Here is a 26,826-nt window from a genome sequence, read left to right as displayed (position 1 = left end):
ACACTCTCTTAATCACTCTTTCTCTCTGCTGATAGCTACCTATCCTGAATTGTAGGATTAATGTTTCACAGCTGGTCTAAGAAAAATCTGAGGACACAAATGGTACATATGTGGGGTCTGGAATGGATGTGTCTCATTATTGTAGGCACTGTCTCTCCAGTGAGTGCTGCACGTAACCTGCCTCAGTGCATGGAGGTGAGAACACATCAACATTGGCTCTTAATGCCTCTCTCTCTCTCTCTCTCTCTCTCTCTCTCTCTCTCTCTCTCTCTCTCTCTCTCTCTCTCTCTCTCTCTCTCTCTCTCTCTCTCTCTCTCTCTGTGTGTGTTTGTCTGTGTGGTGCTGAATTGGTTTAGTCCAGATCATCATATGCTTCTAAACACTTTCTGCAGCATACTGATCTTATTTCCATGAACCCAAGTAACTGCTGGATCTTATTTAAATAAGTAGCACATCCTAATGCATTTGGTTATACTTTTCCTATTTAAATATATTCCTATTTTATAATGTATAACACAATATAAATACGCGTAAGACATGATCATACTAAGTAACTAATTTCCCGGATGTTTCCTCAATAATGCATTTCATGTACAATGTCTCTGTTTATATTAAATAAACTGAAAAATTATTGCAATTCTTCCTCTGTTCTTATCCACTTCTGGGTGGTGCCAGCAGTTACATCATTTCATCATTAATTATTTTCACGATAACAACACATCCTGTTTGTTTACTACTGCGAAACCTTCAAACAGACGATTGCGCTTTTAAAGTGCCACTTTTAAAAGCTAGAACCATTAATACATTTTTTCTAAACCTGTTTAATAATACAATACACGTCAACATAATGGCATATGCACTACTTTGGTCATTTTTATATAATGCAGACTCCTCCTATGCTTGTACTCTCACCTTCCTAATTGGCTGTGTCTCCTGCCAGTCATGATGTAGTTGTATGTGCCTAAAACAGTGGTATGATGAAGTTTGAAGTGGGGTATTATTATTATTTATAGTATAATGTATGTGACATGCTTGACACAGTTTTACAATACATTAATCTCTTAATTGCAGTGAACATCAACAGCTATAATACACCTTTGGTCAGTATATCATATAAACCAGTTCTCTCATGGTTGTACATTCATAACAGTGTACACTATGCTACTTAATTAATATAATTTTTTAGTATTTTTTACCTACTCTGGGGACAAACATTTTCATGATTTGAACATTTCTTATATAAGAAGAATATTCTGCCTGTGGTGCTTTCAATCCTGGGCTGGCAGTGCTATCTATAATAGTATGCTAATGGGTGAGGCCATTTCTATTGCAGCACTGAGTGCTGATTTTCAACAATTGGGTCACGTCTGCATTCTTATCTCAAGTACTTGATGATAGGCAAGCCAGAAATAGCATCTCACAAACAGCTCTCTTAAAACCTCAATAGATACTTTGGTGTTTGATCTTTAGGAGCCAGAACGAACAGAAGCTCATATACAATTAGCAAGGAAGAAAGTACAGAACATAGACCTGAGTGTACTTTTGTATTAAGTACATTCATTTCTTTAAATATAAGTCAGCAGACTGATGTTTACCTATGAATCGGTATGATAAGGCATTAGTCCTGCAGTCTACGGTGTAGATTGTATTTATAATGTCTAGTTAAACTTTGTTCTGTGAAAGCAGGTCCACTGTTAAAAATGCATGACTTTGCTACTGAGCTACTGGATATGTGGTGCAACCAGATTCTATTTTTAATATCAACCAAAAAATAAAGTCGACTCAGTTTACTACAAAGCAGACATATTGATGTACCTAATCCCCAGAGCAATCTTTTAAAGTTCTGGTATGCTTCTAAATGGCATTAATCTGACAACGTTATTGACACGGATACCATCAGATACGTCTCCTGTGCCATTTATAGAGTGCCTGTCTGAAAACTATGAAGACAATTAGTGTTTTTTCATTTTTGAGAAACAAGCATGTTCCTTTTTTATATGCAAATATGAAACAAACTTGGCAATTTAACGGTGTGAAGGTTTAGTTTGACCAAACAAATAGATAAGCGTACAGAGGTCTAGAGATTTATTACACTCTGACTCTGCAAATAATGCTTACAGAGATTGTAGTATTGTGTTGGGTTGACGTATGGAATGGTAGCCATGTTGGTTCAGTATTCCATTCACCCATAAAATGTTTAAAATTTTCCCATCTCCAAAACGACCCTAAACCATTAATTGTCAACCCCCTGCTCGACTGTGGGTGTGAGGCAGGTTGCTAACATTTTCTCTCCAGTTCTTTCTATTACATAAGAACCAAAATGTCATCTGTCCACAGAACTTTGTTCCTGTCATTCAATGTCAAATTCTTGTGTGCTTTTGACTTTTACCTAATTTGTTGCATACAAACAAAATAAACAGGCTTTTGTCTGAAATACATAAAAGACTTGGTGAAAGTTGGTCATGGTAAAAGAGGCCAAGTAAAAAAAAAAAAAAACATAAAAAAAGATAATTATATCATAATAACATCATTGTTTGATTGCGCTCATAACCAGCAATTGAAGGTCCACAGAACAAGCTAGTTCCTGTTATTGCTAATATTAAAGCAGCTAATAATGTTTGTTTCCACACCAACTTTATTCTTTCTCTCTAGAAGTTACAAGGTCAAAACAAATGCAGTTTGTCACAATAATCACAATGCACAAAGCCGCCATCCTGAAATCTTTTGTCAGAAAACATTAAGAAGCAGCTTAATCACTGTGACAACACACTAACACAGAGACTCCTTTCAAAAGTCCTCAAAAAAGAAATTCAGCAAGCATAATTTTTTGTGTATGTGGATCGTTCGCTATTAAAGACGCCCCGTGTGTCATAAAATACTGTTATAGTGTTATAATAACATATCAAGATGAGTGCATGAATATAGAACTTCTCAGGTTTGTACTGAAATCAGAATCGAACATTTAACATCGATATGAAATAAAGTGTACTCGAATGATATATGAATCAAATTAAAAGTGGGTTAGAAAACCTAATTTATTTGAGGAATAATAACAAAAAAGTAAAAGTAAGCAAAGTAAAAAAAAAAAAAAAAATCTTAAAAAAATACTACATTTTTGTCTGAGCATGATTGGTTCAGTATAATTGAGAAAGCCAGTAATTCTTGAGGGAACCGAGTCTCGTCCTTTAGTCTTTTCGAGACAGTGATTGAAAAGTCTTCAGCAAACAGGAGCTAGTCTTGCCAGATATGTGACTTTTTTTTTTGGTTTCTGTGCAGTCATGAAGTTTAATGTGATTAACTGGTAATAATGTAAATTGGAAGATTATTCTCTCAAATCTTAACTGACACTTAAGGTGCTTCTGTTTCAATGAATAGTAGACTGCTGTGGTTATCAGTGAGTGCAGCTGGCAGTTTGGAGTAAGGCAGAGTGGCAAAGCTGTTCCCTGCACTGCTTTGGCATGTGTTGACTTGCAGGGCATTCTGGGGGTTTATCTGTTTCCTCCTGATGGCAGCCTTTCCTTTCCTTCCTTCTGCCTCAATCAGCACAAGAGGAGACTAATGGGTCGTTTACGTCTGTTTATTCAGCAAAAAAAAAAAAAAATGCTTTATAAGTGTGCAACATACCGATATCTCAAAAATGCCTGAAACACACCGAGGCCCAGGTCTGAAATTGTCCAATAGCTTAAGACATGATAGCAGAATTGCATGCTTTGAACTCATTTTTCCATCGCAACACGTCTAGAATAAATATACACTTCAAATGACTACTGTACAAATTAGAGTACACTATTAAAGGGAATAGTCTAATAGACAATTTCTAATAGAAATATCATTCGCTATTCAAACATGCTCCCAGATCACCACAGAATTGGTTGTGAAACCAATAATCCCCACACCAGTGTCCAAATTTGACCCGATTGAAAAGCTGTGGCTTTTTCTGAGGTTGCGATCGGCATATAATAAAATTGTTTATTTGTCCTGCAAGAAGGAAATCCCAAATTTTGTCATTCAATGGACGTTGTTATTATCTCCATGTAAGGTGACCTGTAATTGACTGACGTCCCATCCAGGTTGTATTTACAAGTGTTCACAGGATAAGCTCCTGCTTCACTGTGTCCTTAAAGAGTATAAAACACTTTTAAAGATGAATGAATAAAAATATGAATATAAGATACTGAGCTGATAACTTCTATTATTATATGTTACATTAACGCAACCAAGAAGGACTATTATATTGCAACCTTCCACCCTGGAATTATTTGCGAAAGATAATTATTGCACTGCCTCACTTTACATACCCTGCAAAAACTGTATAGTTATAGTATCTTTATTTATTATTTTATTTCTATTTTTTTTTTTTAGTTTTTTATATTTTTTAGCACCAGCACACTATGACAAGTTCCTAATACATGCAACCCATGATCTTCTTCTTCTTCTTTCGGCTGCTCCCATTAGGGGTCGACAAAGTGGATCATCCGTCTCCATACCACCCTGTCCTCTACCTGTTTAACACCAACTACCTGCATGTCTTCCCTCACCACATCCATAAACCTCCTCCTTGGTCCTCCTCTTTTCCTCCTACCTGGTGGCTCCATCCTCAGCATTCTTCTACCAATATACCCCATGTCCCTCCTCTGCACATGTCCAAACCATCTCAATCTCGCCTCCCTCACCTTGTCTCCAAAACATCCTACATGGGCTGTCCCTCTAATAAACTAATTTCTAATCTTCCCCATCCTCGTCAATCCCAACGAAAACCTTAACATCTTACATGCAACCCATGATACTTACCTTAAATAAAACAAATATGATCTGTTTCTGTAATACAGAAATACATTTTATTTAATGAATGTGCTATTTTTGGTTGACAACTCATTAAATTTGTACTGATATGCATAGTTTCTTCTGTTGTGAACATTTTCTTAAATGTTGCCTCTTTGCCACTGTACTTTTCTTAGTTTTTCACCTATGTAGCAAAATTACTATAAACTTTAGGCCAATGTTTTTCAAGCCAATGGACTTGACGGTATCTGTATGGGAAAGGGTGTGGAGGCACTGCAGTATATGACTCACATTACATTTTTCCTATTGCCAAGTTGTGTTTACATTGGCAGCACTTACGGTCAGTGTTCACCTACTGTCCACTTTTAGGAATACAGAATTTATATTTCAATGGCCACTTCAGCTAAAACAGAGTTACCAAAGGCAGCATGTGACATGAAAGAGAGCGTGTGTGTGCATGTGTTTAATTGCTAGTGTTTTTTGTGTTTGCAGGTGGATTACTACTTTGAGTACACAGAGTGCGACAGCAGTGGCTCGAGATGGAGAGTGGCCATTCCTCAAAAGCCAGGCGAGTGCAAGGGACTACCAGACCCTGTGCAAGGCACTGACTGCAGTAGGTCTATGTTTGTGTCTGTGTGCCTGTGAAAGAGTGAAAAATAGAGGAGTTCATATTGTTTGAGATTTTATTCATTGCTTGTTGGCCAGCAACCACGAAGGGTTTAAATATTTGCAAAAATCATGACAACAAGAAGAAGAAATATAAGAAATGCTGAAAACATTCCAGCAGCAGGATGCTTTGGTTAATACGTGTCTTACCCTTATCTGCTGAATGGAATTTCCTCTTGGACTCTCTTGAATGTTCTTGAACCATTGTTTCTTTGTTCGCTGTCTCCAGTGATATATTTTTAATCGTCCTACAGAGAGCACATAGTGGTTTGTTATTGTTTCCTTAAAACATGCAGTGTGTATCTACTTTCCGGTCCAGGCAAGGTTTAGCATAATCTTTTGAAATTTCAGGATATGCCCAAACTATTTGTATAAATGGAGCCGATGAAGAGTTATGCAAATACTAGAGTCGACCGACTGATTGAGCATGATTTTTTTTGCATTTTTTAATTAATCGGCATCGGCAGTAGTCTGTATTCGGCATCAAAAAAGGGAAACCAGATGAGCTAGAACTGTAATTATATAAAACAAGCAGCTTTTCCACCTGCCGCGATCAATACTGATGGATCTGTGTAGCTTTTTTCAATCTTTCGTGTTCCTTTTTTTTCCATGTGCACATTCGCTAAGCTAATTAGCCAATCGGATTCTCTTCCTTGCTGACGAGCTCCGCCACTGAATTGACATGCAGAATCAGCCAAGAAACAGCTGATGCTGTCCGACCAGAGCCAACGGTGCGGAACAAAACTAAACCCGACCGACACTCAAAACGCCCATTCCGAGTCCCGAGACTTAAAAAGACAACTGGCAAATGAGCAAAAAATTAAAATGTAAACAAACATAACATAGAAAATGCTGCTTGTGGACAAGTGACTGTCTTGCAGAAAAATGTATGGTTTGGTAAAATTTATGGTTTGGTACTGTAGATATCAATGCTTTGACAATTATGGTTAGAGGACAAGCAGCTGTAAAAGTATGCACTGACCAGTTACTGTCTACTTACAGTATGATACACCATTATTTGTCTATTACTAAGTCTTGTATCATTTCTTAGAATTTACCAACTAAGCCTCAGGGTCCTGTTCATATCCCAAACATGGGCAATAAGACCTTGGTTTCAATTGCTTTTTTTTTGTGGTTGTTTTTCCCTTAAGCACATCTCAGCACTGCTGTCCCATATTGATAGGGAGATTTGGCAGCCCCAAAAAGGTCACTGTTGCCTGTGAAAAAAGCAATCCTGTTTATGTTTCCTCATATGATCTTATGTGGAAATTGTTCTGGAAATAGTATGCACCTCATTGGCTATGTTCAGTGGATTATCTGCTAATTTTCTGCTAGTTAAAATCCCACCAATTCCCTATCTACAATAAATAGTGCATAGGATCATCACTTACCACAGAATAAATATATAAAAAAAATGTCCAGGGTCTTACTGAAAGGTGCAATGTACCTTTCTCATTGTGACACATTACCTTAGGTCCCTTAAGACAAATTAGTTAGAGCAGGTTTGAAATGAAAGGCCTAATAGTTTGAAGATTTTTTTTGTAACAACTTTACTTCAGAGTAATAATACAGCAAACTGATAGGCAGCTGACTCTTGGGATTAACATGGTTTATACATGCACAGTATCTATTTTATTGTACTTTTTAGACTGAAGAACACATAGACTATATTTTCAAAAGTTTACAGACACCTGGTGATAAGTATGGTATATGGTTTTTGAGCATCACATTACACATGTGTTGAATGTCTATTGTCCATGTAATGTCCATTTAGATATTTCACTATATTTTGGATTGCGCTTGTGGAGATTTGTGTTCATTAGGAACAAGGGTGTTAGTAAAGTCAGGTACTTCTGTAGGTGAGGAGGCCTGGGGTGCAGTCAGTGTTCCAATTCAGCCAAATGGTGTTCAATAGGGTTCAGGTCAGAGCTCTAAAACAGGCTGCTCAAAATCTTCCACTCCAACCCATGTAAGCTGGCTTTTATACAAGGGCATTGTCATGCTGGAACAGGTTTGGGTCCCCTACTTAAAAAAAGAATAAAGTTAATTGTACGGCATTCATAGACATTAAATATCGTGTGCCTGCAATTTTGTGGTAACAGTTTGGGGAAGAACCACATATGGCTGGAAAAGTCAGGTGTCTCAATAAATTTGACTATACAGTGTATCATATCATTAAATGGGAAGTAGTTAAGATGTTATACTTCAGATCAGAATGTCATGAGTGCAAGTGCCAGCACCACTGAGCAGCCACTGTTGGACCCTTAAACAAGACCCTTTTCATTTGTATAAATTAGATAACTGTAAGTTGCGCTGGATAGAGGCAAGTGGCATAAATCTATACAAGTTGTTTATTTCAAATTATGGAAAATTAACTATTTTGTCCAAGCAGGGACTGGCGGTCTAGTGGACATCATCACGAGGTCTATAAATGGGCCGGATGCCCAGACCTTATTTGTCACTTAATGAGGAAGTTCAATTTAAAATTTTATTTGTCACATACACATACACACAGAGTACGACATGCAGTGAAATGTTTTATATGACCGACCGACATTTAAGTTCGAAAAAAAAAGGAATATAATATAAGGATAAAAAGATAGAGATACGTAGATTAATAAAAAAGTATAAATTATAGAAAATATATGTATATACATGAATCTAGATGGGGATGGATGCGTATGGCAGATATTGACAGTACAAATTAAAGTGATTTAGTGTGATTGTCCTTAAAGTGTCCATGTGTAGTATGGTGTGGTATAAAGAATTGAATTGGAACGCTGACTGCACCCCAGGCCTCTTCACCCTACATCAGTGCCTGCCCTTCATAATATCCTTGTGGCTGATGAACACAAATATCCATAATAAGAGTGGGTTGCCCTTTTGAGTCGGGTTCCTCTCAAGGTTTCTTCCTCATAACATCTAAGGGAGGTTTAACTTACCTCAGTCAGGGATAAATACACATCGTTCACCTTAACTGTTCTGTAATTCTGTAAAGCTGCTTTGAGACAATGTCTGTGGTGAAAAGCGCTAAAGAAATAAACTTGACGACGTGTAGAACTATTACACGCATATTTAGCAGTATGCATTTCAAGTGCTTTGAGTGTTATGTGTACAGGTGTCTATCTATTTTTTTTTAGGCTAATTCTATTGCTCTCAGAATTTCCAATATTTTGAGCCTAGTGATATTTGACTACCTTGTGCATGATCAATCTGTCTTTTGACAGCATTCTCCTGTGGAGCTGGGGAGTTTTTGGAGATGACTTCACAAGAGTGCACTCAGTGTGCAGCCGGGTCCTTCTCACTCGGCAGCGGTATCCGCTTTGATGAGTGGGATGACATTCCCCCTGGATTCAGCAGCTTGGTGACGTCTCTCGACAATACACCATACAGACACGAGGGGCCGAGCTGCAACGGGTGAGTGACATGTTAATTTCTCACCGCAGTGCTTTTACAGTTTTGATATTTATATATTATTTTGTTGCGTCTAATGTTTTCAGATTGAATCTAGAATTCAGGTTAGTTTGAGTTTGAGTTTGGTTTCGAATTACGATAACATCATCAAGATCAAAGTAAAATTGTGGTCCACATTATTTCAGAAATGTTACCTACTTAATTTTTACACCAATGGCTAATTTATTGAATGTAAAAGGGATTGAAAATCTTATGGCGTGTGTTTTTTGTGACTCTTGTTAGGGCAGTATATTAAACGCTAGTGTTTAAAATGTTTGTAAGATGTATAAAGAATTATCACCTGCTAGATGAGCTGATTAGATTTCAGAAATTGATTTAAACAGCATTGAAGGTCACGGTAAGGTCAAATGTCTGAAATATGTTTTCTGCTATAGATTCTTTTTGGTATGAAATATATTTTGTGGGATTTTGAGAGATCTGAATTAATAGCAAGAAGGACTAGCATTTTTGGCAGCTGAGACAATAAGTAGCTGCCACTGATTTCTACTTGTTCTACATTGTTTATGTATGACTGTTATTTTGTTGCGTCTGTGTGAGGGGTTCTGTTTTTGTTGTTCAGCTCCTCATGGATCGCCCGTGGTAGTTATGTGGAGTCCAACCGAGATGAGTGTAGTGTCTCTCTTGTCTATGCTGTTCATCTCAAGAAGCCAGGCTCTGTGTCCTTTGACTATCAGTATGTAGACAAAAACATCTTCTTCGAGTTCTTTGTGAGTAGCACACCCACCTTATACACCTACATTATTTGTGTACTCATGATGGCAGGAGGTGGTGGGCTTTTTTTTAATGATTTAAAAGCAACTAAGTGTGCGTATTTCTTAATTTTAATTCTGATTACTGTAACAGATTCAGAATGACCAGTGCCAGGAAATGGACAGGACTTATGATAAGAAATGGATGAAGCTGACAAACAACGGAGAGTGGGCCAAACACAGGGTACATAAGTATTTGCATACGTACACATGCTGGATTTCTTTGCTTTTGCCTCGGAAGTATTTTAAAGGAGTAGAGTGGAAAAGGTGTTACAGTCTTTCCTCCAGTCAGTGATTATGTGTGTTAATAACAGTGGGGCATTTTTCACCCATGCAGGTCAGTCTGAAATCTGGTGCAAACGTGCTGTACTGGAGAACCACAGGTGTTACCGTAGGGGCTAAAGTGGTCAAACCCGTGCTGCTAAAGAACATGCAGATAGAAGGTGCAATGCAAAAAAACACTCCACAAACACTGATTCAGTCCGAATCGAATTTCGTTTTTCCTTTCTTATGTATTCATTCTTTTTGTTTGTTGTTGTTTCTCTACAAGGTGTGGCATACATGTCAGAATGCTTGCCCTGTAAGCCAGGCATGTTCAGTAACACTCCTGGCTCTTCTTCATGTGAACCTTGTCCCAGAGACACCCACGCAGGCCGAGGAGCCAGCTCCTGCACTCCCTGTGACACAAACACACATTATGCATGTAAGCACATCACCACTATGACATATACTGTATGATTTTCAGACAGATTCTTTTTAATATTGATTGCTGCCCTGGAGGTATAGCAAGTTGCTGAGTATAAGGATAATTCCTCTAGAACAGTGTGTGCAGTATTTTGCGCAGCCAGATTTGAGATGAAATCTTTGTTAATTGTACACTGTATGTTTAAAGGTTCCAAATGGCCCAACAAATAGGAAACATGATAAATAATAATAATGATGTTTTTTGGATAGATAAAAATGTGAATTCCTGCATACCCATGGACTGGTGTAATAAATGATATGATATATTAGATATATTAGATCATATATAAAAATATACATTTTTAGATATGTTAAATCTATTATTCACATGAATAGGAACTGTTTTGATTTGCTGTGCCATTATCTGTGCTTTCTGAGAGATTTTATTTTTTATGTTGAAAAGTTTTTTACCAGTATTGTATTGGTACTGGTATCAATAATACTGGTCCTAAAAAGTACCTGATATTGGATTGAAAAGCAAATAAGTGCTATCACCCATCCATCATGATCAGAAATGAAGCAGATGTTAGTAGATTTGGTGATTTGGTGGTAACAAACTAACAATGTGAAACATTTGAAGAAAAGCAATTATTGCAACTAAGGCTACACAATATGGAAGAAATGAATAAAATAGTACAAAATGTACAAAAACTGAATTTGACAAGTGTTAATTGTGTAATTAGTGCAATTTTACAGCTTTAATTTGCAGTGTAGTGTTGCAGCATGGGCTGGGGTTCGATGTGATTTGATCACCCTGTGATTTCCTCATGCCCTTATGAGTTTTCATTGGGGTTCCCTGATATCTTCCCCCCCAAAAGCATACATCTAGGTGGATAGGCTACACTAAAGTGCTCCTAGCAGTAAATGTATGAGTGTATGATAAATTGGTGTTCCATACAGGGCATACGGTGCCACTTCATGCCCAGTGCTCTCAGTATAGACTTTATATGATCACAGTATAATTAATAATGCATTTTTGCCCTTTTGTCGATAGAGCCATCACTGTCAATTTCCCTCTAAAACAATGTGATTTATCTATCTAAAAAAAACTGTTCAAGTTTAAAGCTTAATGATGCCACGTTCTTCTCAAAGAGCATAAAGCAAGCTGTATGAGTTTTTTAAAAAGGAGAATATAACATATATACTGTAATGATTTAAAATTTTATCTGATTCCTTTCTTTCGACCAGTGGAGGGCTCTGCAGAGTGTAAACCGAGACCTGCATGCTCAGAGAAAAACTACTTCCAGATCCACAGTGTTTGTGATAAAGATGGCAAGGTAATGTTAACATGCTTTACATAAATGTCACATTTCATGATTAACTGAAAGTGTTGAAACCACTCACTTTTTGTCTGTGTGCCTCAGACGCAGATTATGTATAAATGGATTGAGCCTAAGATCTGTCTTGAAGACGCCCCTAATGCTGTAAAGCTGCCCCCTTCTGGTAAACGTGAGCCATGCCCTCCCTGCAACCCTGGTTTTTATAGCAACAACACTGCTACGTGCTCTTCTTGCCCACAAGGAACCTACTCGGATGGCCTCAAAGGTGACTTTTGCATGTTAAGTCTTGATAAATAGATGGAATCGTTGAGAAATTTTAATTGTCAAATATATGTAAAATTGTTAGTTGTAAATATTGTTTTTATCCCTTCTTGACTAGAAAGCCAATGCTGATTTGGTGTGTTTTTTGGATTTTCTGTGTCACCATCTAGCCTGCCAGCCGTGTCCTGCAGGCACAGAGCCAGCCCTGGGTTATGAGTATAAGTGGTGGAACATTTTGCCCTCTGGCATGAAGTCATCTTGCTTCAACGTGGCCAACACGAAGTGTGATGGCATGAATGGTGAGACACAGAGAGAGGGGTCCTCCATCAATTTCAAGACCAATGGCATACAGATGCAGACACAGATGTTGACAGAGAGATGGCAGTGTTGCACCATGTGCTGCAGGATAAATGAACTGGAGAAAGAGTTGCATTCTTGGAAACCGTGCTTTGCTTGTGAACATGTATGTTTCCATGCACTTATGATACAGGCCAAACATTACTAATTTGTATGTGTGTGTCTGTGTTAGGTTGGGAGGTGGCAGGAGATCACATTCGTTCTGGAGCTGGAGGTTCAGATAATGATTACCTCATCTTAAACCTGAAGGTTCCTGGGTTCAGGTGAGACAAAACAGCTCATTTTAGTAATCAGGGAAAGGATTGCAGTGGCAAAATTAAAGAGTGCTTTTTACACGGATTGTGATGTAAGATGTCTACCTATCGGAAAACATTTTCACATTTTAACAGGGTGAACTGATTCAATAGTAAATATTGTTAAAGTGGGAAATGTCTTTTCTTGCAACTCTGAATTGGTTCTGGATTGCATTTGGCACATTGTAGGATTCAGCCTTGTTTTTATGCAATAAATGGCATAATGTTGACTGACACCAACACAGATTGCGAGTGTGAGCACACCACACAAACTGTCTTAAAATACAACACATGTCTGCAAAGATTTGGGAAAAAAACAAACTTGGAAGTAGAAGTGAGCAGTCTGTGAGAATGGCACTGTCCACCCAGTAGCTGCCAACACTCAGAGTTCTGTCCCTAATAATAAGTAAGGAATAAAACATGACACAACATGGTGTTATAAGAGAAATAATCAGAAACAAGGTGGTGGGATATAGTCCGAAGCCCTGAAGTTTTTATACTTTCTATACCACAAGGAGTTGCCAGAGATTTCATTTTTAATGAACAGAAGAACTTTGATTTGTGTATAGCTGTGTCGTTAATGCCATTCTAATAGCTAGAAATTTTTGTATTTATAAGACAAAAACACTGTCATTTCAGAGAAACTACAAAGAATTTTCCGTTCTGAAAACTTTTTATAGTGCGCTATGTAATAGTTTTTTTAAAGAAAAAAGCATACAAATCAAAGCAAGAAAACCATGACCATGCAGTGTGAAACAACAACTATTGGATACAATTGAGAGATAAAGCTTAAATTCAATTGCTAATTACTATATACTGTAACGTGAGACAGGAGACAAGGTTCAGTGAGGTGCAGTGGCTGATGGGAAGTATATAAGTCTGGTTCCTCTCAAGGTTTCTTCCTTATGCCATCTCAGGGAGTTTTTCCTTGCCACAGTCACCTATTTAATTAAGGCTTAATAATTCTTACAGAAAACACGTGCACGTGCATGTTCTCGAAAGGATTATAATAGTTGCTGTTATAGAAAATGAATCAATCTGATTTAAGCAATCAACAGCGCCATGGTGTGATTTCTTCATTGTACTGCTTATTATTATTATAAAAATTTTAGCTAGCAACAATAAATTAAAGTTTATTGCTAGCTCATAGTCTCAGCATCGAAAGATCACATGCAGTCTTGTGTTATGAAAAGCTGCAATCGCTGAAAGTTTTCTGGTTACGTGTCTTAGGCTACCAACATCAGTTAGTGGAACCAGTGGGAGCGAGTTTGGACGCATCACCTTCGTGTTTGAAACCATATGTTCAACTGATTGTCAGCTTTTCTTCATGATGGTGGGTGTGTTTTTTGTGTTTCTGTATTATCTATGTGTAACCCACACTTTTATCAGAACTTCATCATCTTGGGCACATTGTGCAAACATTAGTTTGGCTTAGTTTTGTGTCTAAGAAAGCTCTTTTGCATATGTGTTGTTGTTTTTGCAGGACACAGACAGACGGAGCACTAACGTGGTGGAATCGTGGGAAGGAAGTAAGGAGAAGCAGTCCTACACTCACATCATGACTAAGAATGCATCTGTGTCCTACACATGGGCTTTTCAACGCACTAACCAGGCTAAAGATGTATGTGAACACACTCACACACACACACACACTGATAGATATGTAGGGCTGTGTGTTTCGTTAAGCAGGCAGTGTGGATTGTGAGGGTTGAATACTGAAGTTGTGCTCATTGGTATTCAGACCGCAGACATACAGTAGCTACAGATTTATTCTCAACAACAAAGCTGGGTCTCAGTTATGCGCGATCCTGACCTTAAAGTTAATCCCATTTTTCTTGTGTGGTATCATCTCAAGCGAGGAGCAGGATTAAGTCCAGCCTTACTGTCTGAAAGTTCACACATCATGTGTACAAATGCCAGTTGAGGCCAATATTAAAGACATAAATGTCTTAATTCATTCATTAATTGTATGAATCCTTCCTGTAATGTCGATGAAACATATTTTCCACACCTTAGAGATCTGTGATGGCATCTTAAAACCATTTTTAATGGGAAAAATGCAGTGTATGCCTTATTTACTCTGCAACAAATAAAATGCACTGAATCAAATGCTGTTTTATGTTGCATTGATGTATTATAATAATTAACATAATTTTTTAATGCAACAATTTATTTGCAGTGTTACATAATAAATTAACTTTGTGTGCCCCTTGTAGGGACGTCAGTATGTCAACGACATGGTGAAGATTTTTTCAATTACCGTAACGAACGCTCTGGATGGTGTAGCCTGGGCATGCAGAGCTTGTGCTATTGAGTCTCAGCAGCCTGGCTCGGCCTGCGTGCCATGTCCTGCCGGCTATTACATAGATGAGCAAACCAATCAGTGCCAGGAATGCCCACCAAACACCTTCCTCTCAGGACACCACATATACGGCCAAGAGGCATGTCAGCCTTGTGGACCAGGAGCTCACAGCAACAAGGTACAATCAATGCTTCTAGCCATGCTAGAGGATAATCATGTAACGAACTTGATGTGATGTCCCACCTGTAGTATGGGTCAGGAAAAAAAATCCACAATTTTACATTTACAGCATTTGGCAGAAGCCAAAATGATACACACAGTTTTCAGTTTGATCTGAAATAACAAATTTGCTCAATTTACCTTTTATTATATGTTATTATTAATAATTAATGATATTCATCTATGAGAAGACACTGATCATGCTAATGATTTCTCATAATAAGTATCAACAATGATTTAACAAAGTAGGAAACAGCTATTTTTAGAAAAGGCCTGCGGGCTACTCATGTGGTCCTTGCGGGCTACCTGGTGCCCTAAATAATGGCAGTAGTTATTTTTAAACTATTAATATTATATTATATTATATTATATTATATTATATTATATTATATTATATTATATTATATTATATTATATTATATTATATTATATTATTTTTCGTGAAAATAGGCATTATTTATTAATTATTGCATTATATTATAATTGACACATAATACAAGAAGAAATCCAACTGAGACAAAGTTTTTCACATTTTTTAAACTGAACCCAATTCACTTGCTTTTTTACTTCCACACTACACTAATAAAGTCACTATGTGGTTACAGCACTCACTTTATTTCGTTTTTATTGTGGTGTTATTTGTTTGGTAATCCCAATTAGGAGAAAAGTAGAGATTGTTCGCTTCATAAGTGCATTTGGAGAACTCCTGCTATTTTTATTTATCAGTGTGCTAGTGATGTACTATCTAAATCCAGCAGAGAGGAGTGCAGACCAAAAATAGATCAAACCACTCCAGATGTTTCATGCCGGAGCCCTGCCGCAGAACAATGGGATCTTGTAGATGTGTATGACTTGATTGGCTCCTATTTATAAGCTTCTACTGTGCTTTTCATTGATTTGGTTGGTACTACCAGAGTTTGAGCTGCTGGATTTATGGCCAGCAGAGCGAAACAAGTGAAAGTCTATTTAATGGAATTTAAATAAGGCAGTCTGCAGACAGTGATTACTCTGGATGTGAAATTGTAATGCATTGTGCAGGGAGTGGGCTATGAAATGTATTCTGTTTGTTTTTAGGAGCACAGCTTGTGCTACAGTGATTGTTCGTTCACACACACCGAGCTCAATCGAACAATGCAGTACGATTTCAGTCCCCTGGGCTCCACAGGCTCCGTCATGAATGGTCCCAGCTTCACTTCCAAGGGCACCAAGTACTACCATCTCTTCAACATCAGCTTGAGTGGGACACAGGTATACACTCACACCTAATCCTGCACTGGGATTGCTCAAGTGATACTTTATTATATCATTTTTTTTCAAAGCCAGATTTTTTAGTTCTTGTTTGAATTCTGTTCCACCCAGGGCCACAAGCCAGCGATGTGTACAGATAATGTTACAGATCTATCTGATAAAGATTCTCACAGTGGTGATACCAACTATGTAGAAACCTTTATCTGTCAATCAACTATCATACCCTCGGATGGGCGGGGCTTCAGGACTGCTGTTGTCTCACAGTCAATCAGTTTGGCAGACACGTTTCTTGGTAAGTTGGTCATAGGATTTTACAGAGGAAGGACTTTATTATTGGAGAAAAAAATACAGACATTACATAGATGCGAAACAAAACAAACAATACAAACAGAGACCTAAGAGTCGTATTATGTATTTGGGCCAGTACATTTTATAATCAAACTTGGAAGATGGGTCTGTCTATTTAGTTGCATGACCATGCATGGATACATGCATAATGTGCATATATTTTCCTGCATATTTTATAGTTAATGTTGTATTCTAGTTAGTAATATCAGCTACCATATTTTTTCCCAAATATATGACAATATATATATGTTTTTTAAAATTTAGACAATCAAAATAGTTCTTACCAGAAGAGTTATTACTAAGTAAGAGGTAAAACACACCACTAAAGCACCTCATACAAGCAATAAATAGAAAGAACCCAAAAGTACATATACAATTTAAAACGTTACTTTCTCAAATATAACCAAAACGGAGACAATTTTTTAACTCTGGTAAATGTATGAGAACACTGGTGACTGCCTCAGCAGTCTACTGAGTCACATGTCCTGTGTGCAATAATTAATACAATTCAGTGACTACAGGATCTCCTTGTCCCAACACCCCAGATAGCAATTTGTTAATGTTTGTATTAATGATGTTAATATAAATGTCTGATGAGCCATTTTGAAATAGAAACGCTTTTTCCGTTTGTTGGTCAGTGTTTCAGCATTGCAGTGGGAGCCTAGCAGGAAGAAAAGATTTTGAACATGCTTTTAAAGTGTTCACTAGCTCAGGGCCAGTGATTTTTAGTGGAGATTAGTTGTCCCAGGAGCTTATTGTTTTGCTGTTTACCTGCCATATTATATTTATACCCAGATATACTAAGCAAATTTAAGACTGTGATTGCTCTGATTGGCTGCAAGCAGCAATAAAGTGAGCTGAGTATTGATATTACAGCTCATATGAAACATTCAGTAGTATCAAATTTTCAGACATTTTATTGATACAACAAATGGAATGTCTGTGTATTTCAGAAACTTGATGTTCAGCTCCAGATCCCTTTTCACTGCTGCACTGCACTATACTGCATTTTAATACCAGCATTCAGGACACTCATGATAATATCATAGTAGAATTTCTATGCTGTTGGTCCTTAGTAAAAAGATCCAGTGTTCTCACACAATACTAATATGAGTGAGCTAAACCAAGAAAGATATGGCATTTACAGAGAAATATATCATGAAGATTTAAATGACAAAAATAATAACAGTTAAGATCATGAAGTTCAGGTCAACACAGACATTAGTGTCTTCTAGGGGCGGCACGTCTCTATAACTGAGTCCGATGTGATTTACATCTCGATGCATGGCCAATGATCTATCTAAATACATTTTTACTGATGCAAATATGTTAAAAACTATTCAAATGCCAACATTTATGTCAATGCAACAATGCAAATCTGTGATCCTACCCTCCCTTGTCTTCAAAAATCTTTTGTCCAGGACAAAATTTTTTTTAAAGAAATAAATAATGATTACAAATTTTTTTATTATGGTTTATGGTTTATAAAGTTTATTATAGACACACGGTAATCCATATGGATTTTATGAAATATATTCACACCAGTATGGGCAAATGAACTCCCTCCAATCCCCTCCAATCCACAATATACAGTTTTGTTTTGTCTATGTTAAGCATGAGGTGATTGTTTTTTTTCCTTTAGCTCTGTTACCTTGCTGCAGGTGGTTTCATCATTGTTGCTAATGAGACCAGATACAGTGGTGCCCAGGGCAAACTTTACAATTCAGTGGCTGTTTAATCCAGCCATATGGTTGTACACACTTATTTTTTATTAAGTGTGCTACCTTTCAGTGTATCCCATTCTCACTGCCACATTTGTTGCACAAGTTAAACTGATAGCTGCTTTTAAAATAACATTTTGACATTTTTTTGGGCTAGAAAATAGATATAGACATTTATCTACACCACAGCCGGTATTTGTTGAGCTCTTAATTTCTGTCTTTGTTCATAACCCTTTCTGTGTTTATGTATATATTTGACAGTAAAATTTCATTTCTGAGACTGTGTTACTCCTCAAAACTGTTTTCAGGAGCCACAGTGGAGGAATTTCTCAATGGAGTAAATGCTAGACCAGAACTCTTTGCTGCCTCATCCAAGAGAGTCCCAGACGTCAATTATTTCTATCGGTATCAGCACAAAAACATCTACCCACTTCACATTTGAATTCATTTTATTATATTCATATAATATAAAGTCAAAAAGGAACCATTATTTTTTTTTTGAGAATACGATTCTTTACTAAACACACAAGATTACAATGTTTTGCTATCTTGCGCAGCTCTCCACAGACGACATCTTCTTGTCAAAATGGGCGAAATACAGTGCTCACACTCCGTTGTAACCCTGAAAAGTCTTCTAAAGGAGAAATATCTGTACCCAGGTATACCACCTTCATACTCACCATGTGCCAAGTTTTTACAGTACAAGGTTTTGATGAACATAGTGATATTATTGCTTTGTCTGCAACCAGCGTGTCCTAATGAAACTATAGGGTCCATTTGTTCTTTAAACATTTGCCTTGAATTATAAAGTTCCAGTAAGGCAGTTCTTATCTTGAGTTATATATCATAAAGACCGCCACTTAAACAAATCTTGGATCTTGGCTCCACAAGTAGATAATGTTTTTTGTGTTACTTTTAACTATTGGAATATTACACTGACTCAGTGAAAGTTTTTACATATACACTAATGATTTTGTAGGTTTTGCTTGAAGAGTTACATTTTGGCACAGTAGGTAGTAAAAAATACAGGAGTCCTGCTTTGATCCTGAGATAAATTTATTGTGTTTTGTATGAGAACATAGGTTTCCTCCTGCTTATATGGTTTTCTTTCATCTCAAATTGAATGAATGAAGGACATTGAGTCAGTGGTGCTGAGACAGTGTTTTTCATTTAAAATTTTCCTAAACAGGATGTATTTGATGATTATTTTCTTATTTTGTGAATTGTCATGATTTAGTCATAGACAACTCCAGCGCACGATTCGAGTAAACATGCTAATGCAACATCAGGGCAGCTGAAAGTCCTCTTCTTTACACAAACGCCTGTGATTTCCTACTCTTGCTCTGATTGACAGATGGAGGAGGAATGTTTTCATTTTCAGCTACAGAGAAGGAACAATTGCATCTTAGACTGTCAGCTACAATGCCTGTGGCATTCAATGTTGCCACTATTGGGGAAAACACTTACAGTTTCTACACTTGAGAGACTTATTGTAAAAGCAATTCCAAATTAAATTATCTATTCAATTCCTAATTATTTGATTAAATTCCTGATTATTAGAGTTTACTGTACTGCTTGATTTTAGCCGGCAACCAACTCAATTATAATTGAGTAGCAACATGTGTTTGGGTAATGGCTTTGCTGTGTTGTGGTATGTGTTGATTCTTAGGGAGTGTCCTGCAGGAACCTGTGATGGCTGCACCTTCTACTTCCTATGGGAGAGTTTAAGTGCCTGCCCGCACTGCACTGCAGAAGACTACCACCAGATCGAGGGAGCCTGTAAAGGAGGAGTGCAGGTATTCTTTTTTTAGCCTGTGAATGTTTTCAGTCATGGAGATCATAGAGAATCTAAATCTTGGCAGCTGGATTTTTCATGCTGATATTTCACTACTCAAACAGTTAGTACTTCTTGATGTCAATGTGTCAACTCTGACCAGAAGTGCAAGTGACAATCCTTGAAGCAGAACAATGCATACATTCTGGACAACTTGATTTGAAATCTGCTGTAACCCCACAGTATGTTCACATCAGCAGTGAGTTTTCTGCCTCATGATCCTCAAGTTGCTCTACTTTAGCTGCCAGTGGGCGTTCTTACTGCACTCAAGTCTTGCCTATTTTGCCGAGTCGGGATGTTAAAAACAAAAAAGTTCTGCAGGGAAATGAGCCAAAACTTTAACTTTTCAGTTACTGCCATCTATTTGCGACAAAAGCGTTGGCACAGTTCTGTTGTAGTCTATATTCTGCTATATTGAACAATTCAAGCCCAACACCTCAACAATATCTGGAAATAATAACATGAAAAATGTTATAAAGTAAAAGAATGAGAAGTGTGTCACTCTCCCTCAACACTAGTCAGCATATTGCTTCACTTTTTCGTTTAAGTGAAAGTGAAACATAGCTCAGTCTTTTTTTTATCTCATTGCTTTTCCTGCACCCTTCTTGTTGCCAGGAGTCACTTAACCTGTTCTGAACCTGTGCTGAAAACCACAAGCTCGCATTGAAAATGAATGACATCTGGCCACTTTTTCAGGTTCCTCCCAGTATGACTGAATGACTAATGAAAGCCATTTATGCCAAACTGAAACAGCTGTCTTCAAACAGACGGGAGAATCTTGAAAAACCAATCCCCTAATTACAAAGTTGGCCTGACATATTTACCTTGGTGATTTGAAGTCAATACACACCTCGAACTCTGATATCATATGATTATTCACATTCATTGTTTAAATAAAGTGGATTCCACAGCATTCAGTTAAACTAATGAAGTCTCTATCAAGCCCTGATGAGTGTAAATTTAAATTCAGTCTCTAGGACATCATATAATAGTAGGTTTCTTTATAAATCCCATTTATATTAAACATTTATAACACTCAGACTTTTATTCAAGTAAAAAATAACAATTCAGAAACTTTTTAATGAATCAACCACACAACGCTATAGGATGTAAATAAGATGTGATTGAATTTGTAAATGTTTTTCTTCTCAGGACACTGTGTATGTGTGGACAGAGCCAAGGTTCTGTACAGGAGGAGTATCTCTCCCAGCTAAGAGGAGCAAGCCATGTGAGATGATCGAGTTCTGGCTAAAGGTGGGAGCTGTAGTGGGTACGCTTACTGCTGCACTCCTTGTCGCTCTCACATGCCACTTTTGGAAGAAGAACAAAAAGTAAGACCTTCAGGTTTGCGATCTTTATCATACATGCAGTATTCAGAGATGGGTTAACAATGTCACATCAAAATCACCCCCTGACTATTCACACTGCACAGCAACTGAAAATCACAAAGTTTCTCACATTGATCAAAACATGACTTATGTGAGCAAACTGCATGATCAGCAAAAAAGAGTTTAAATAATCTTGCCATAAACATTGTTTCCTCATAATCAGTACTAAATTTTTTAGTGTGTTCAGCATAAGAACATGTTTTAGAGGCAGCATTTTCTCAGCATCATGGATAATAATCATTACCATTTGTGGCAACTTGTTAATGTCAAGATCATGAGAAAATGATGTGCTGATCATGAGAAAAGAAAGGAAGAAAGAAATTTTTTTTAGAATGCATGGGTCTCTTAGGAATTTCTTACTGTTGTGCATACAAATGGTCATATATTTTCCCCTCATTTCTTGTAAAGGCTGGAGTACAAGTATTCAAAATTGGTGATGTCAGCCAACAAGGAGTGCGAGCTACCAGGAGCAGACAGCTGTGCCATCATGGAGGGCGAGGGAGAGGAGGTGGAGGATGACGTAGTTTACACAAAGCCCTCTTTACTTGGCAAGCTAAAGGCCATCGCTTCCAAGGTACATACTATACCATTTGATACTATTTTTGAACTTTCTTAGTGTGTATTGTTTTATTCAGTGCTTTCTATGCCACTAAGATATACCGACCAGGCATAACATTAAGACCATCCGCCTAATATTTATTTATTTTTTGCTGCCAAAACAGTCCTTATCTGTTGTACATTAACAGCATTAACTTTACCAATGTGAGCTACAGTAAATCTGTTTGAATGAACCACACACACCAGCCTTCGCTCCCCAAATAACCCTGTCACCGGTGCTCCACTGTTCCTTTTTTAGACCACTTTAGATAGATAATGACCACTGCAGACCAGGAACATCCCACAAGATCTGCAGTTTTAAAGATGCTCAGATTCAGTCATCTAGCTATCACAATTTGGCTCTTGTCAAACTCACTCAAATCCTCACGCTTGCCCATTTTTCCTGCTTCTAACAAATCAACTTTGAGGACAAAATGTTCACTTGCTGCCTAATAAATCCCACCCACAAACGGAGATAATCAGTGTTATTCACTTCACCAGTCATAATGTTATAATGTCATATTGTTATGCCTTATTGTTATATGTCTCCGTGTGGAAAAAATACATTAAAAAAATATACCAAATTTCTGTTGGTCATAAGGTGTTGATTGTTTTTCTATAGCAGCAGTTCAGACTGTGGTTTAAGCTCCAAGGTTGATACAAACACATTCCTAATGTGTCGTTTATTAGACTTAGATTATGATGAGTCCCTGGAAATATTTTGTGACCACCAGAAACAATCAGGTACAATAATATGATTCTGTAATTTGAATTTCAGCCGAGGCTACTGTCAGAGCTGCGGTTCTAGAAAACAAATCAACACCTAATGACCAATCACATTTGAGAATTCAAGCAGCGCTGTGGTGTTTTCAAAGAAATCTCAAGATTTCATTTACCGTGCTCTGTGCTAAGGCTCTCTTTGAAATGTGGGGAGACAACCTGGGGAGGCAAAGGTAATTTATAAGGCTGGTATAGTGAATGTGTAAACTTTTACTTTTTTTTTAGCATTTGAAATTAAGCCAAGCTTATATGTGGTTACGGTGTAAAAATGCCTGAACGCAAGAAATGCATGCTTTTAAAAAAAACTGAGACCTTGGTTGAACCTGAGACAGACTTCTTCTCTCTGTGTCTCTTGATGTCTGGGTCCCTCTCCCTTTTTAATGCTCACAGCAGTAGCAAAATCAGTGTGTGTGCGTGCGAGTGCGTGCACGCATGTGTGAGTATGCGCCTTGATGTTTAACTGAAGCCCGCTGAAGAAATCACTGAGGGGCTTCTTTAAGATTAAAAGACTATGTTGAGCTGCAGGGAAAGATGCAGCGTGCCACATTGTGTTTGCAGCCAATTAGTGAGAGAGAGAGACAGAAATACAGACAGAACGAGAGTGCGCTAGGAGGGACTTTTTTCCTTTTTGGAAGTGGTATTACTTAATGAAATACGAGAATATATCTCATGCAGAATGAAGCTAAAAATGAAGCAGTGTCCCCGTGGGAACACAATTAAATCTCCTTTAGCAAACAGAGACCTTTTCAGACCACAAAACATTAATGAAGGTTGATTAAACAAGTAAATCAGTGGAAGCAAGTAAACGTAACTAATTTACTTCTGCTGATCACAATTGTAAATATTCACAATGTGATCTCCGCTAGAAAGATATTTGAATGCATAATATGCACCGTGTTGATTTGTGTAATTTGTAAAAAAAAAATTTAAATAATAGTAATAAGTGAAGGATGTTAAAGTGGACCATGTAATAAATGCCTGTCTTAAGAGAGCTGGGAATTTCAGCAAACAAAAGAGCTCGGAATTGAGTAATGATGCCCTTGAGCTGTGTAGGCATGTTGCTGGGCTCAGACTCTGTTGGTGGTAGATTCCTTCCTTTTTTTCCCGTGTCCGCAGCCACACACTTCATATGAATACAGTTGAATGTGTGTGCTGGTTGTCTAGGTAACGTGCGGCGATGCTGCCTCGTCCTTGGGCTGGATAAGGGCCGTGCTTTTGGAAGCGAGCTGACCTTATGGGCCAGGGTCCAGCTCCGTGTTCCCGGCTACATTTGTTCCACCATGTAAACTGCATGTCACTGTTTCTAGGGCAACGAGCAGAGCTCCGAGGCTGTCCAGCTGAAATCCTCCCAGCCGGAGAAATGGGTGTGGGGATAGAGGAGAAGAGGAAAAGCAAAAGAGACATGGTGGATGAATGGATGGATGGATGAAGAGAAACTTTGAAGCTGCTCTTCACTTGGGAGCGTGTACGCATGCAGTGCCACTAAGCCAGACAGTGGAACAGCTTTGGAGCAAAGAGCCATGGGGATTTGGGCCAGAAGAACAGAAAGGCAGAGCCTGTAAGACGGTTCTGTTTGATGTCATTATCTTGTCGAAGTGCAACGTGTCTGTCTGTTGGGTTGCGTGTCTCCTTTTGTAAGAATATTATAATACCATTAAGGATTTAGGACTTTGTTAGGCGGGTTAGGGTACTGCACATAAATTCTAGAATTCAGGGGCATTTATAAAATATTTGAGAATAGCACTGATTTCAAAATACTGGCTGTGCTAGAATGTGATATTCTGTCAGCTGTGTATAGTAATGAAATATAAACACTCTAAATGAACTGAACCAATGATAAGCAACTCACATATATCCACTCTGTTCACACCTCCCTTAAATAAATAGTCAAAGTGTCTCCAGGAGAATTGAGTAACTGTGTATGTTATAAGTTGGGGGATGGGGGTGTATATGTTGGACTAATTAACCTGCCAGATTTGTCACCCATCTAATAGATCTAAATCAGTAATTCCAAATGACTGATTCACACAAATTTGTGTTGGAGTTTTTCTTTCTAAAATACACTTGATAAATCACTAGGAATTTTCCAGCAGAAAACCATTCAACTGTGCATGAATCTAGCTAGTAAAGCTGGTCGAAAAGTACAGTGTGGTCACAGTGAAAATCAAAGCTTTTTGTTCCAGTTTAAATCTAAACATTCACAAAACATTTTCAAAATCTAAAAACGTGAAAATCTCGAATAAGTTTTACGATGAAAGATTCTGCTTTATTTTCTAGCTCACTTTCTAAACCGAAAGCAAATGTATGCTTTACTTCCTTATGCTAAAGTTTCATGGAAATTATCCATTGAGGGACGTGAGAGTCAACGCACCAATTGATTTGCTCTAACATCAAAGTTGTAGAGTCCATGCCAGTTCATTCTGTTATTAAGGCAAGATTATATACATATTTGTAAGATTTCACTAAACTGTAAATGAAAATGAGAAAGGAATGCAAGATCAATCTATCCTCATTTATGGTCTCAGACTTTTTGACCCCACTTTAATAGGATTGTTAGCTCCATCTCCCACTAAATGCCTCAATATACTGTTTAAGTATGGCCATTTTTGAGATAAGACCAATTTAAACTGAACAAACTGATTCTAGCAGAAAGGTTGGTGTGCCTTGGCTTGTTCATTTTAGGTTTCCCCTTTGCTTTTAATGCCAATTAAGGAATGAATAGTACTGAGTAAAATTATTATCTTATTATTTAGAATTGTGCTCGGAATGTAATGAAAGCCATACCATTATGTTCAACTGAAATGTGGGCTTTCCTTATTTGGGTTTTGATAATAAAGTAAGATTTGCACAATATCACGTCATGTGTCATTAATTTCACCTGTAAGCGTTCAGATTTATTATTATATTTTTATTATTATTAAGAACATGTATAACCTTTTTCTTAATTTCTATTAACTTCCTGCCTCTTTCCTCACTCCAAAGAAGCTATCTTATACACACAGTTCTATCTCCAGCTCTTTGCATTACATCGAGAGTGACTAACTGAAAGCCTGCGAAATTGCAATCTTGCTGTTTTTTTTTTTTTAATAAAACCCCTTCACACAGTCCATTAGAAAACCATAGAGAACTGAGGAAGTGCAATTCACAGGTTCCACCCAAAATCTCACACCTTTGCCAGGCACACACTAGCTCTTACTCACACACACGCTCACCTTTCCTTTTTTTGCCTCAGAAGAAGCGCCATAGCTGATAAAAGGGTGGCTTTTCAAAGGGTTCAGCACTTCCAGTGCATTATCCCGGCTGGAAAATCCCCAGCTAAAAAAATTTGCTCTCCATTTTTCTGTTCATATTTAATGCCCAGGCCACTTTAGAAACTCAGCTGGACATCAGCAGAATAATTCACAGCAGAGAAAAGTTCCTAAAGAAAGAGCTTGTGGCTTTTTGTCAATGCAAGACACATTAATCTCTTGAGTTGCAGAGCGAAAAGGACTCTAGGGACATCCTTTGAATAGTATGCATCTGTATGACCTTCAGGACTTTTTTTTTCTCACCCTCAAGGGTACCATCCCCAAAAAATAGACAGAAAACAGATTTACAACAACAGTAGGTTATTATTTATTATATCATCATATCCTTGTTATTGCACACACTGCACCATGGGTACTGTTCTATTGCTTTGTGTTTGACCAGAGTTCAAAAATTCAACACAGGTTTCCTTAACAAGACATTACACTGTATAGAAACTGGGAGCATACAGAATGACAGAGGAAGACAAACGTCTCT

At 37.6% G+C, this 26,826-nt stretch overlaps 1 protein-coding gene and 1 long non-coding RNA gene across 3 annotated transcripts in view; one reads left to right on the top strand and one right to left on the bottom strand.

Annotated features, from left to right (window-relative positions):
• On the top strand, positions 1 to 25,894 carry elapor2a (endosome-lysosome associated apoptosis and autophagy regulator family member 2a). Of its 2 annotated transcripts, none has more exons than XR_014535305.1 (22): positions 1 to 195; positions 5,275 to 5,395; positions 8,676 to 8,865; positions 9,482 to 9,629; positions 9,766 to 9,855; positions 10,009 to 10,114; positions 10,222 to 10,374; positions 11,604 to 11,692; positions 11,780 to 11,960; positions 12,127 to 12,255; positions 12,486 to 12,576; positions 13,837 to 13,939; positions 14,090 to 14,227; positions 14,823 to 15,086; positions 16,202 to 16,375; positions 16,487 to 16,667; positions 18,753 to 18,849; positions 19,002 to 19,103; positions 20,114 to 20,240; positions 21,431 to 21,622; positions 22,075 to 22,240; positions 24,351 to 25,894. XR_014535305.1 is itself a non-coding variant. In XM_083551761.1 (22 exons), exons 1-22 carry the CDS (start codon positions 61 to 63, stop codon positions 24,417 to 24,419), a joined length of 3,033 nt encoding a protein of 1,010 aa, XP_083407887.1. In that variant the 5' UTR covers positions 1 to 60; the 3' UTR covers positions 24,420 to 25,894. The 2 variants fall into 2 exon arrangements, 1 of the variants encoding a protein (XP_083407887.1); XM_083551761.1 differs by having other exon boundaries at positions 21,431 to 21,609.
• The window catches only part of LOC310731864, a 307,021-nt gene that overhangs the window by 25,696 nt on the left and 254,499 nt on the right, over positions 1 to 26,826 (bottom strand). The gene's annotated exons all lie outside the window — the stretch shown is intronic.

Source organism: Silurus aristotelis, assembly GCF_946808225.1.
Source record: "Silurus aristotelis genome assembly, chromosome: 10".
Lineage (NCBI taxonomy): Eukaryota > Metazoa > Chordata > Actinopteri > Siluriformes > Siluridae > Silurus > Silurus aristotelis.
Note: the sequence above shows the minus strand (reverse complement) of the source record. Positions and strands in the feature narration are given on the sequence as shown.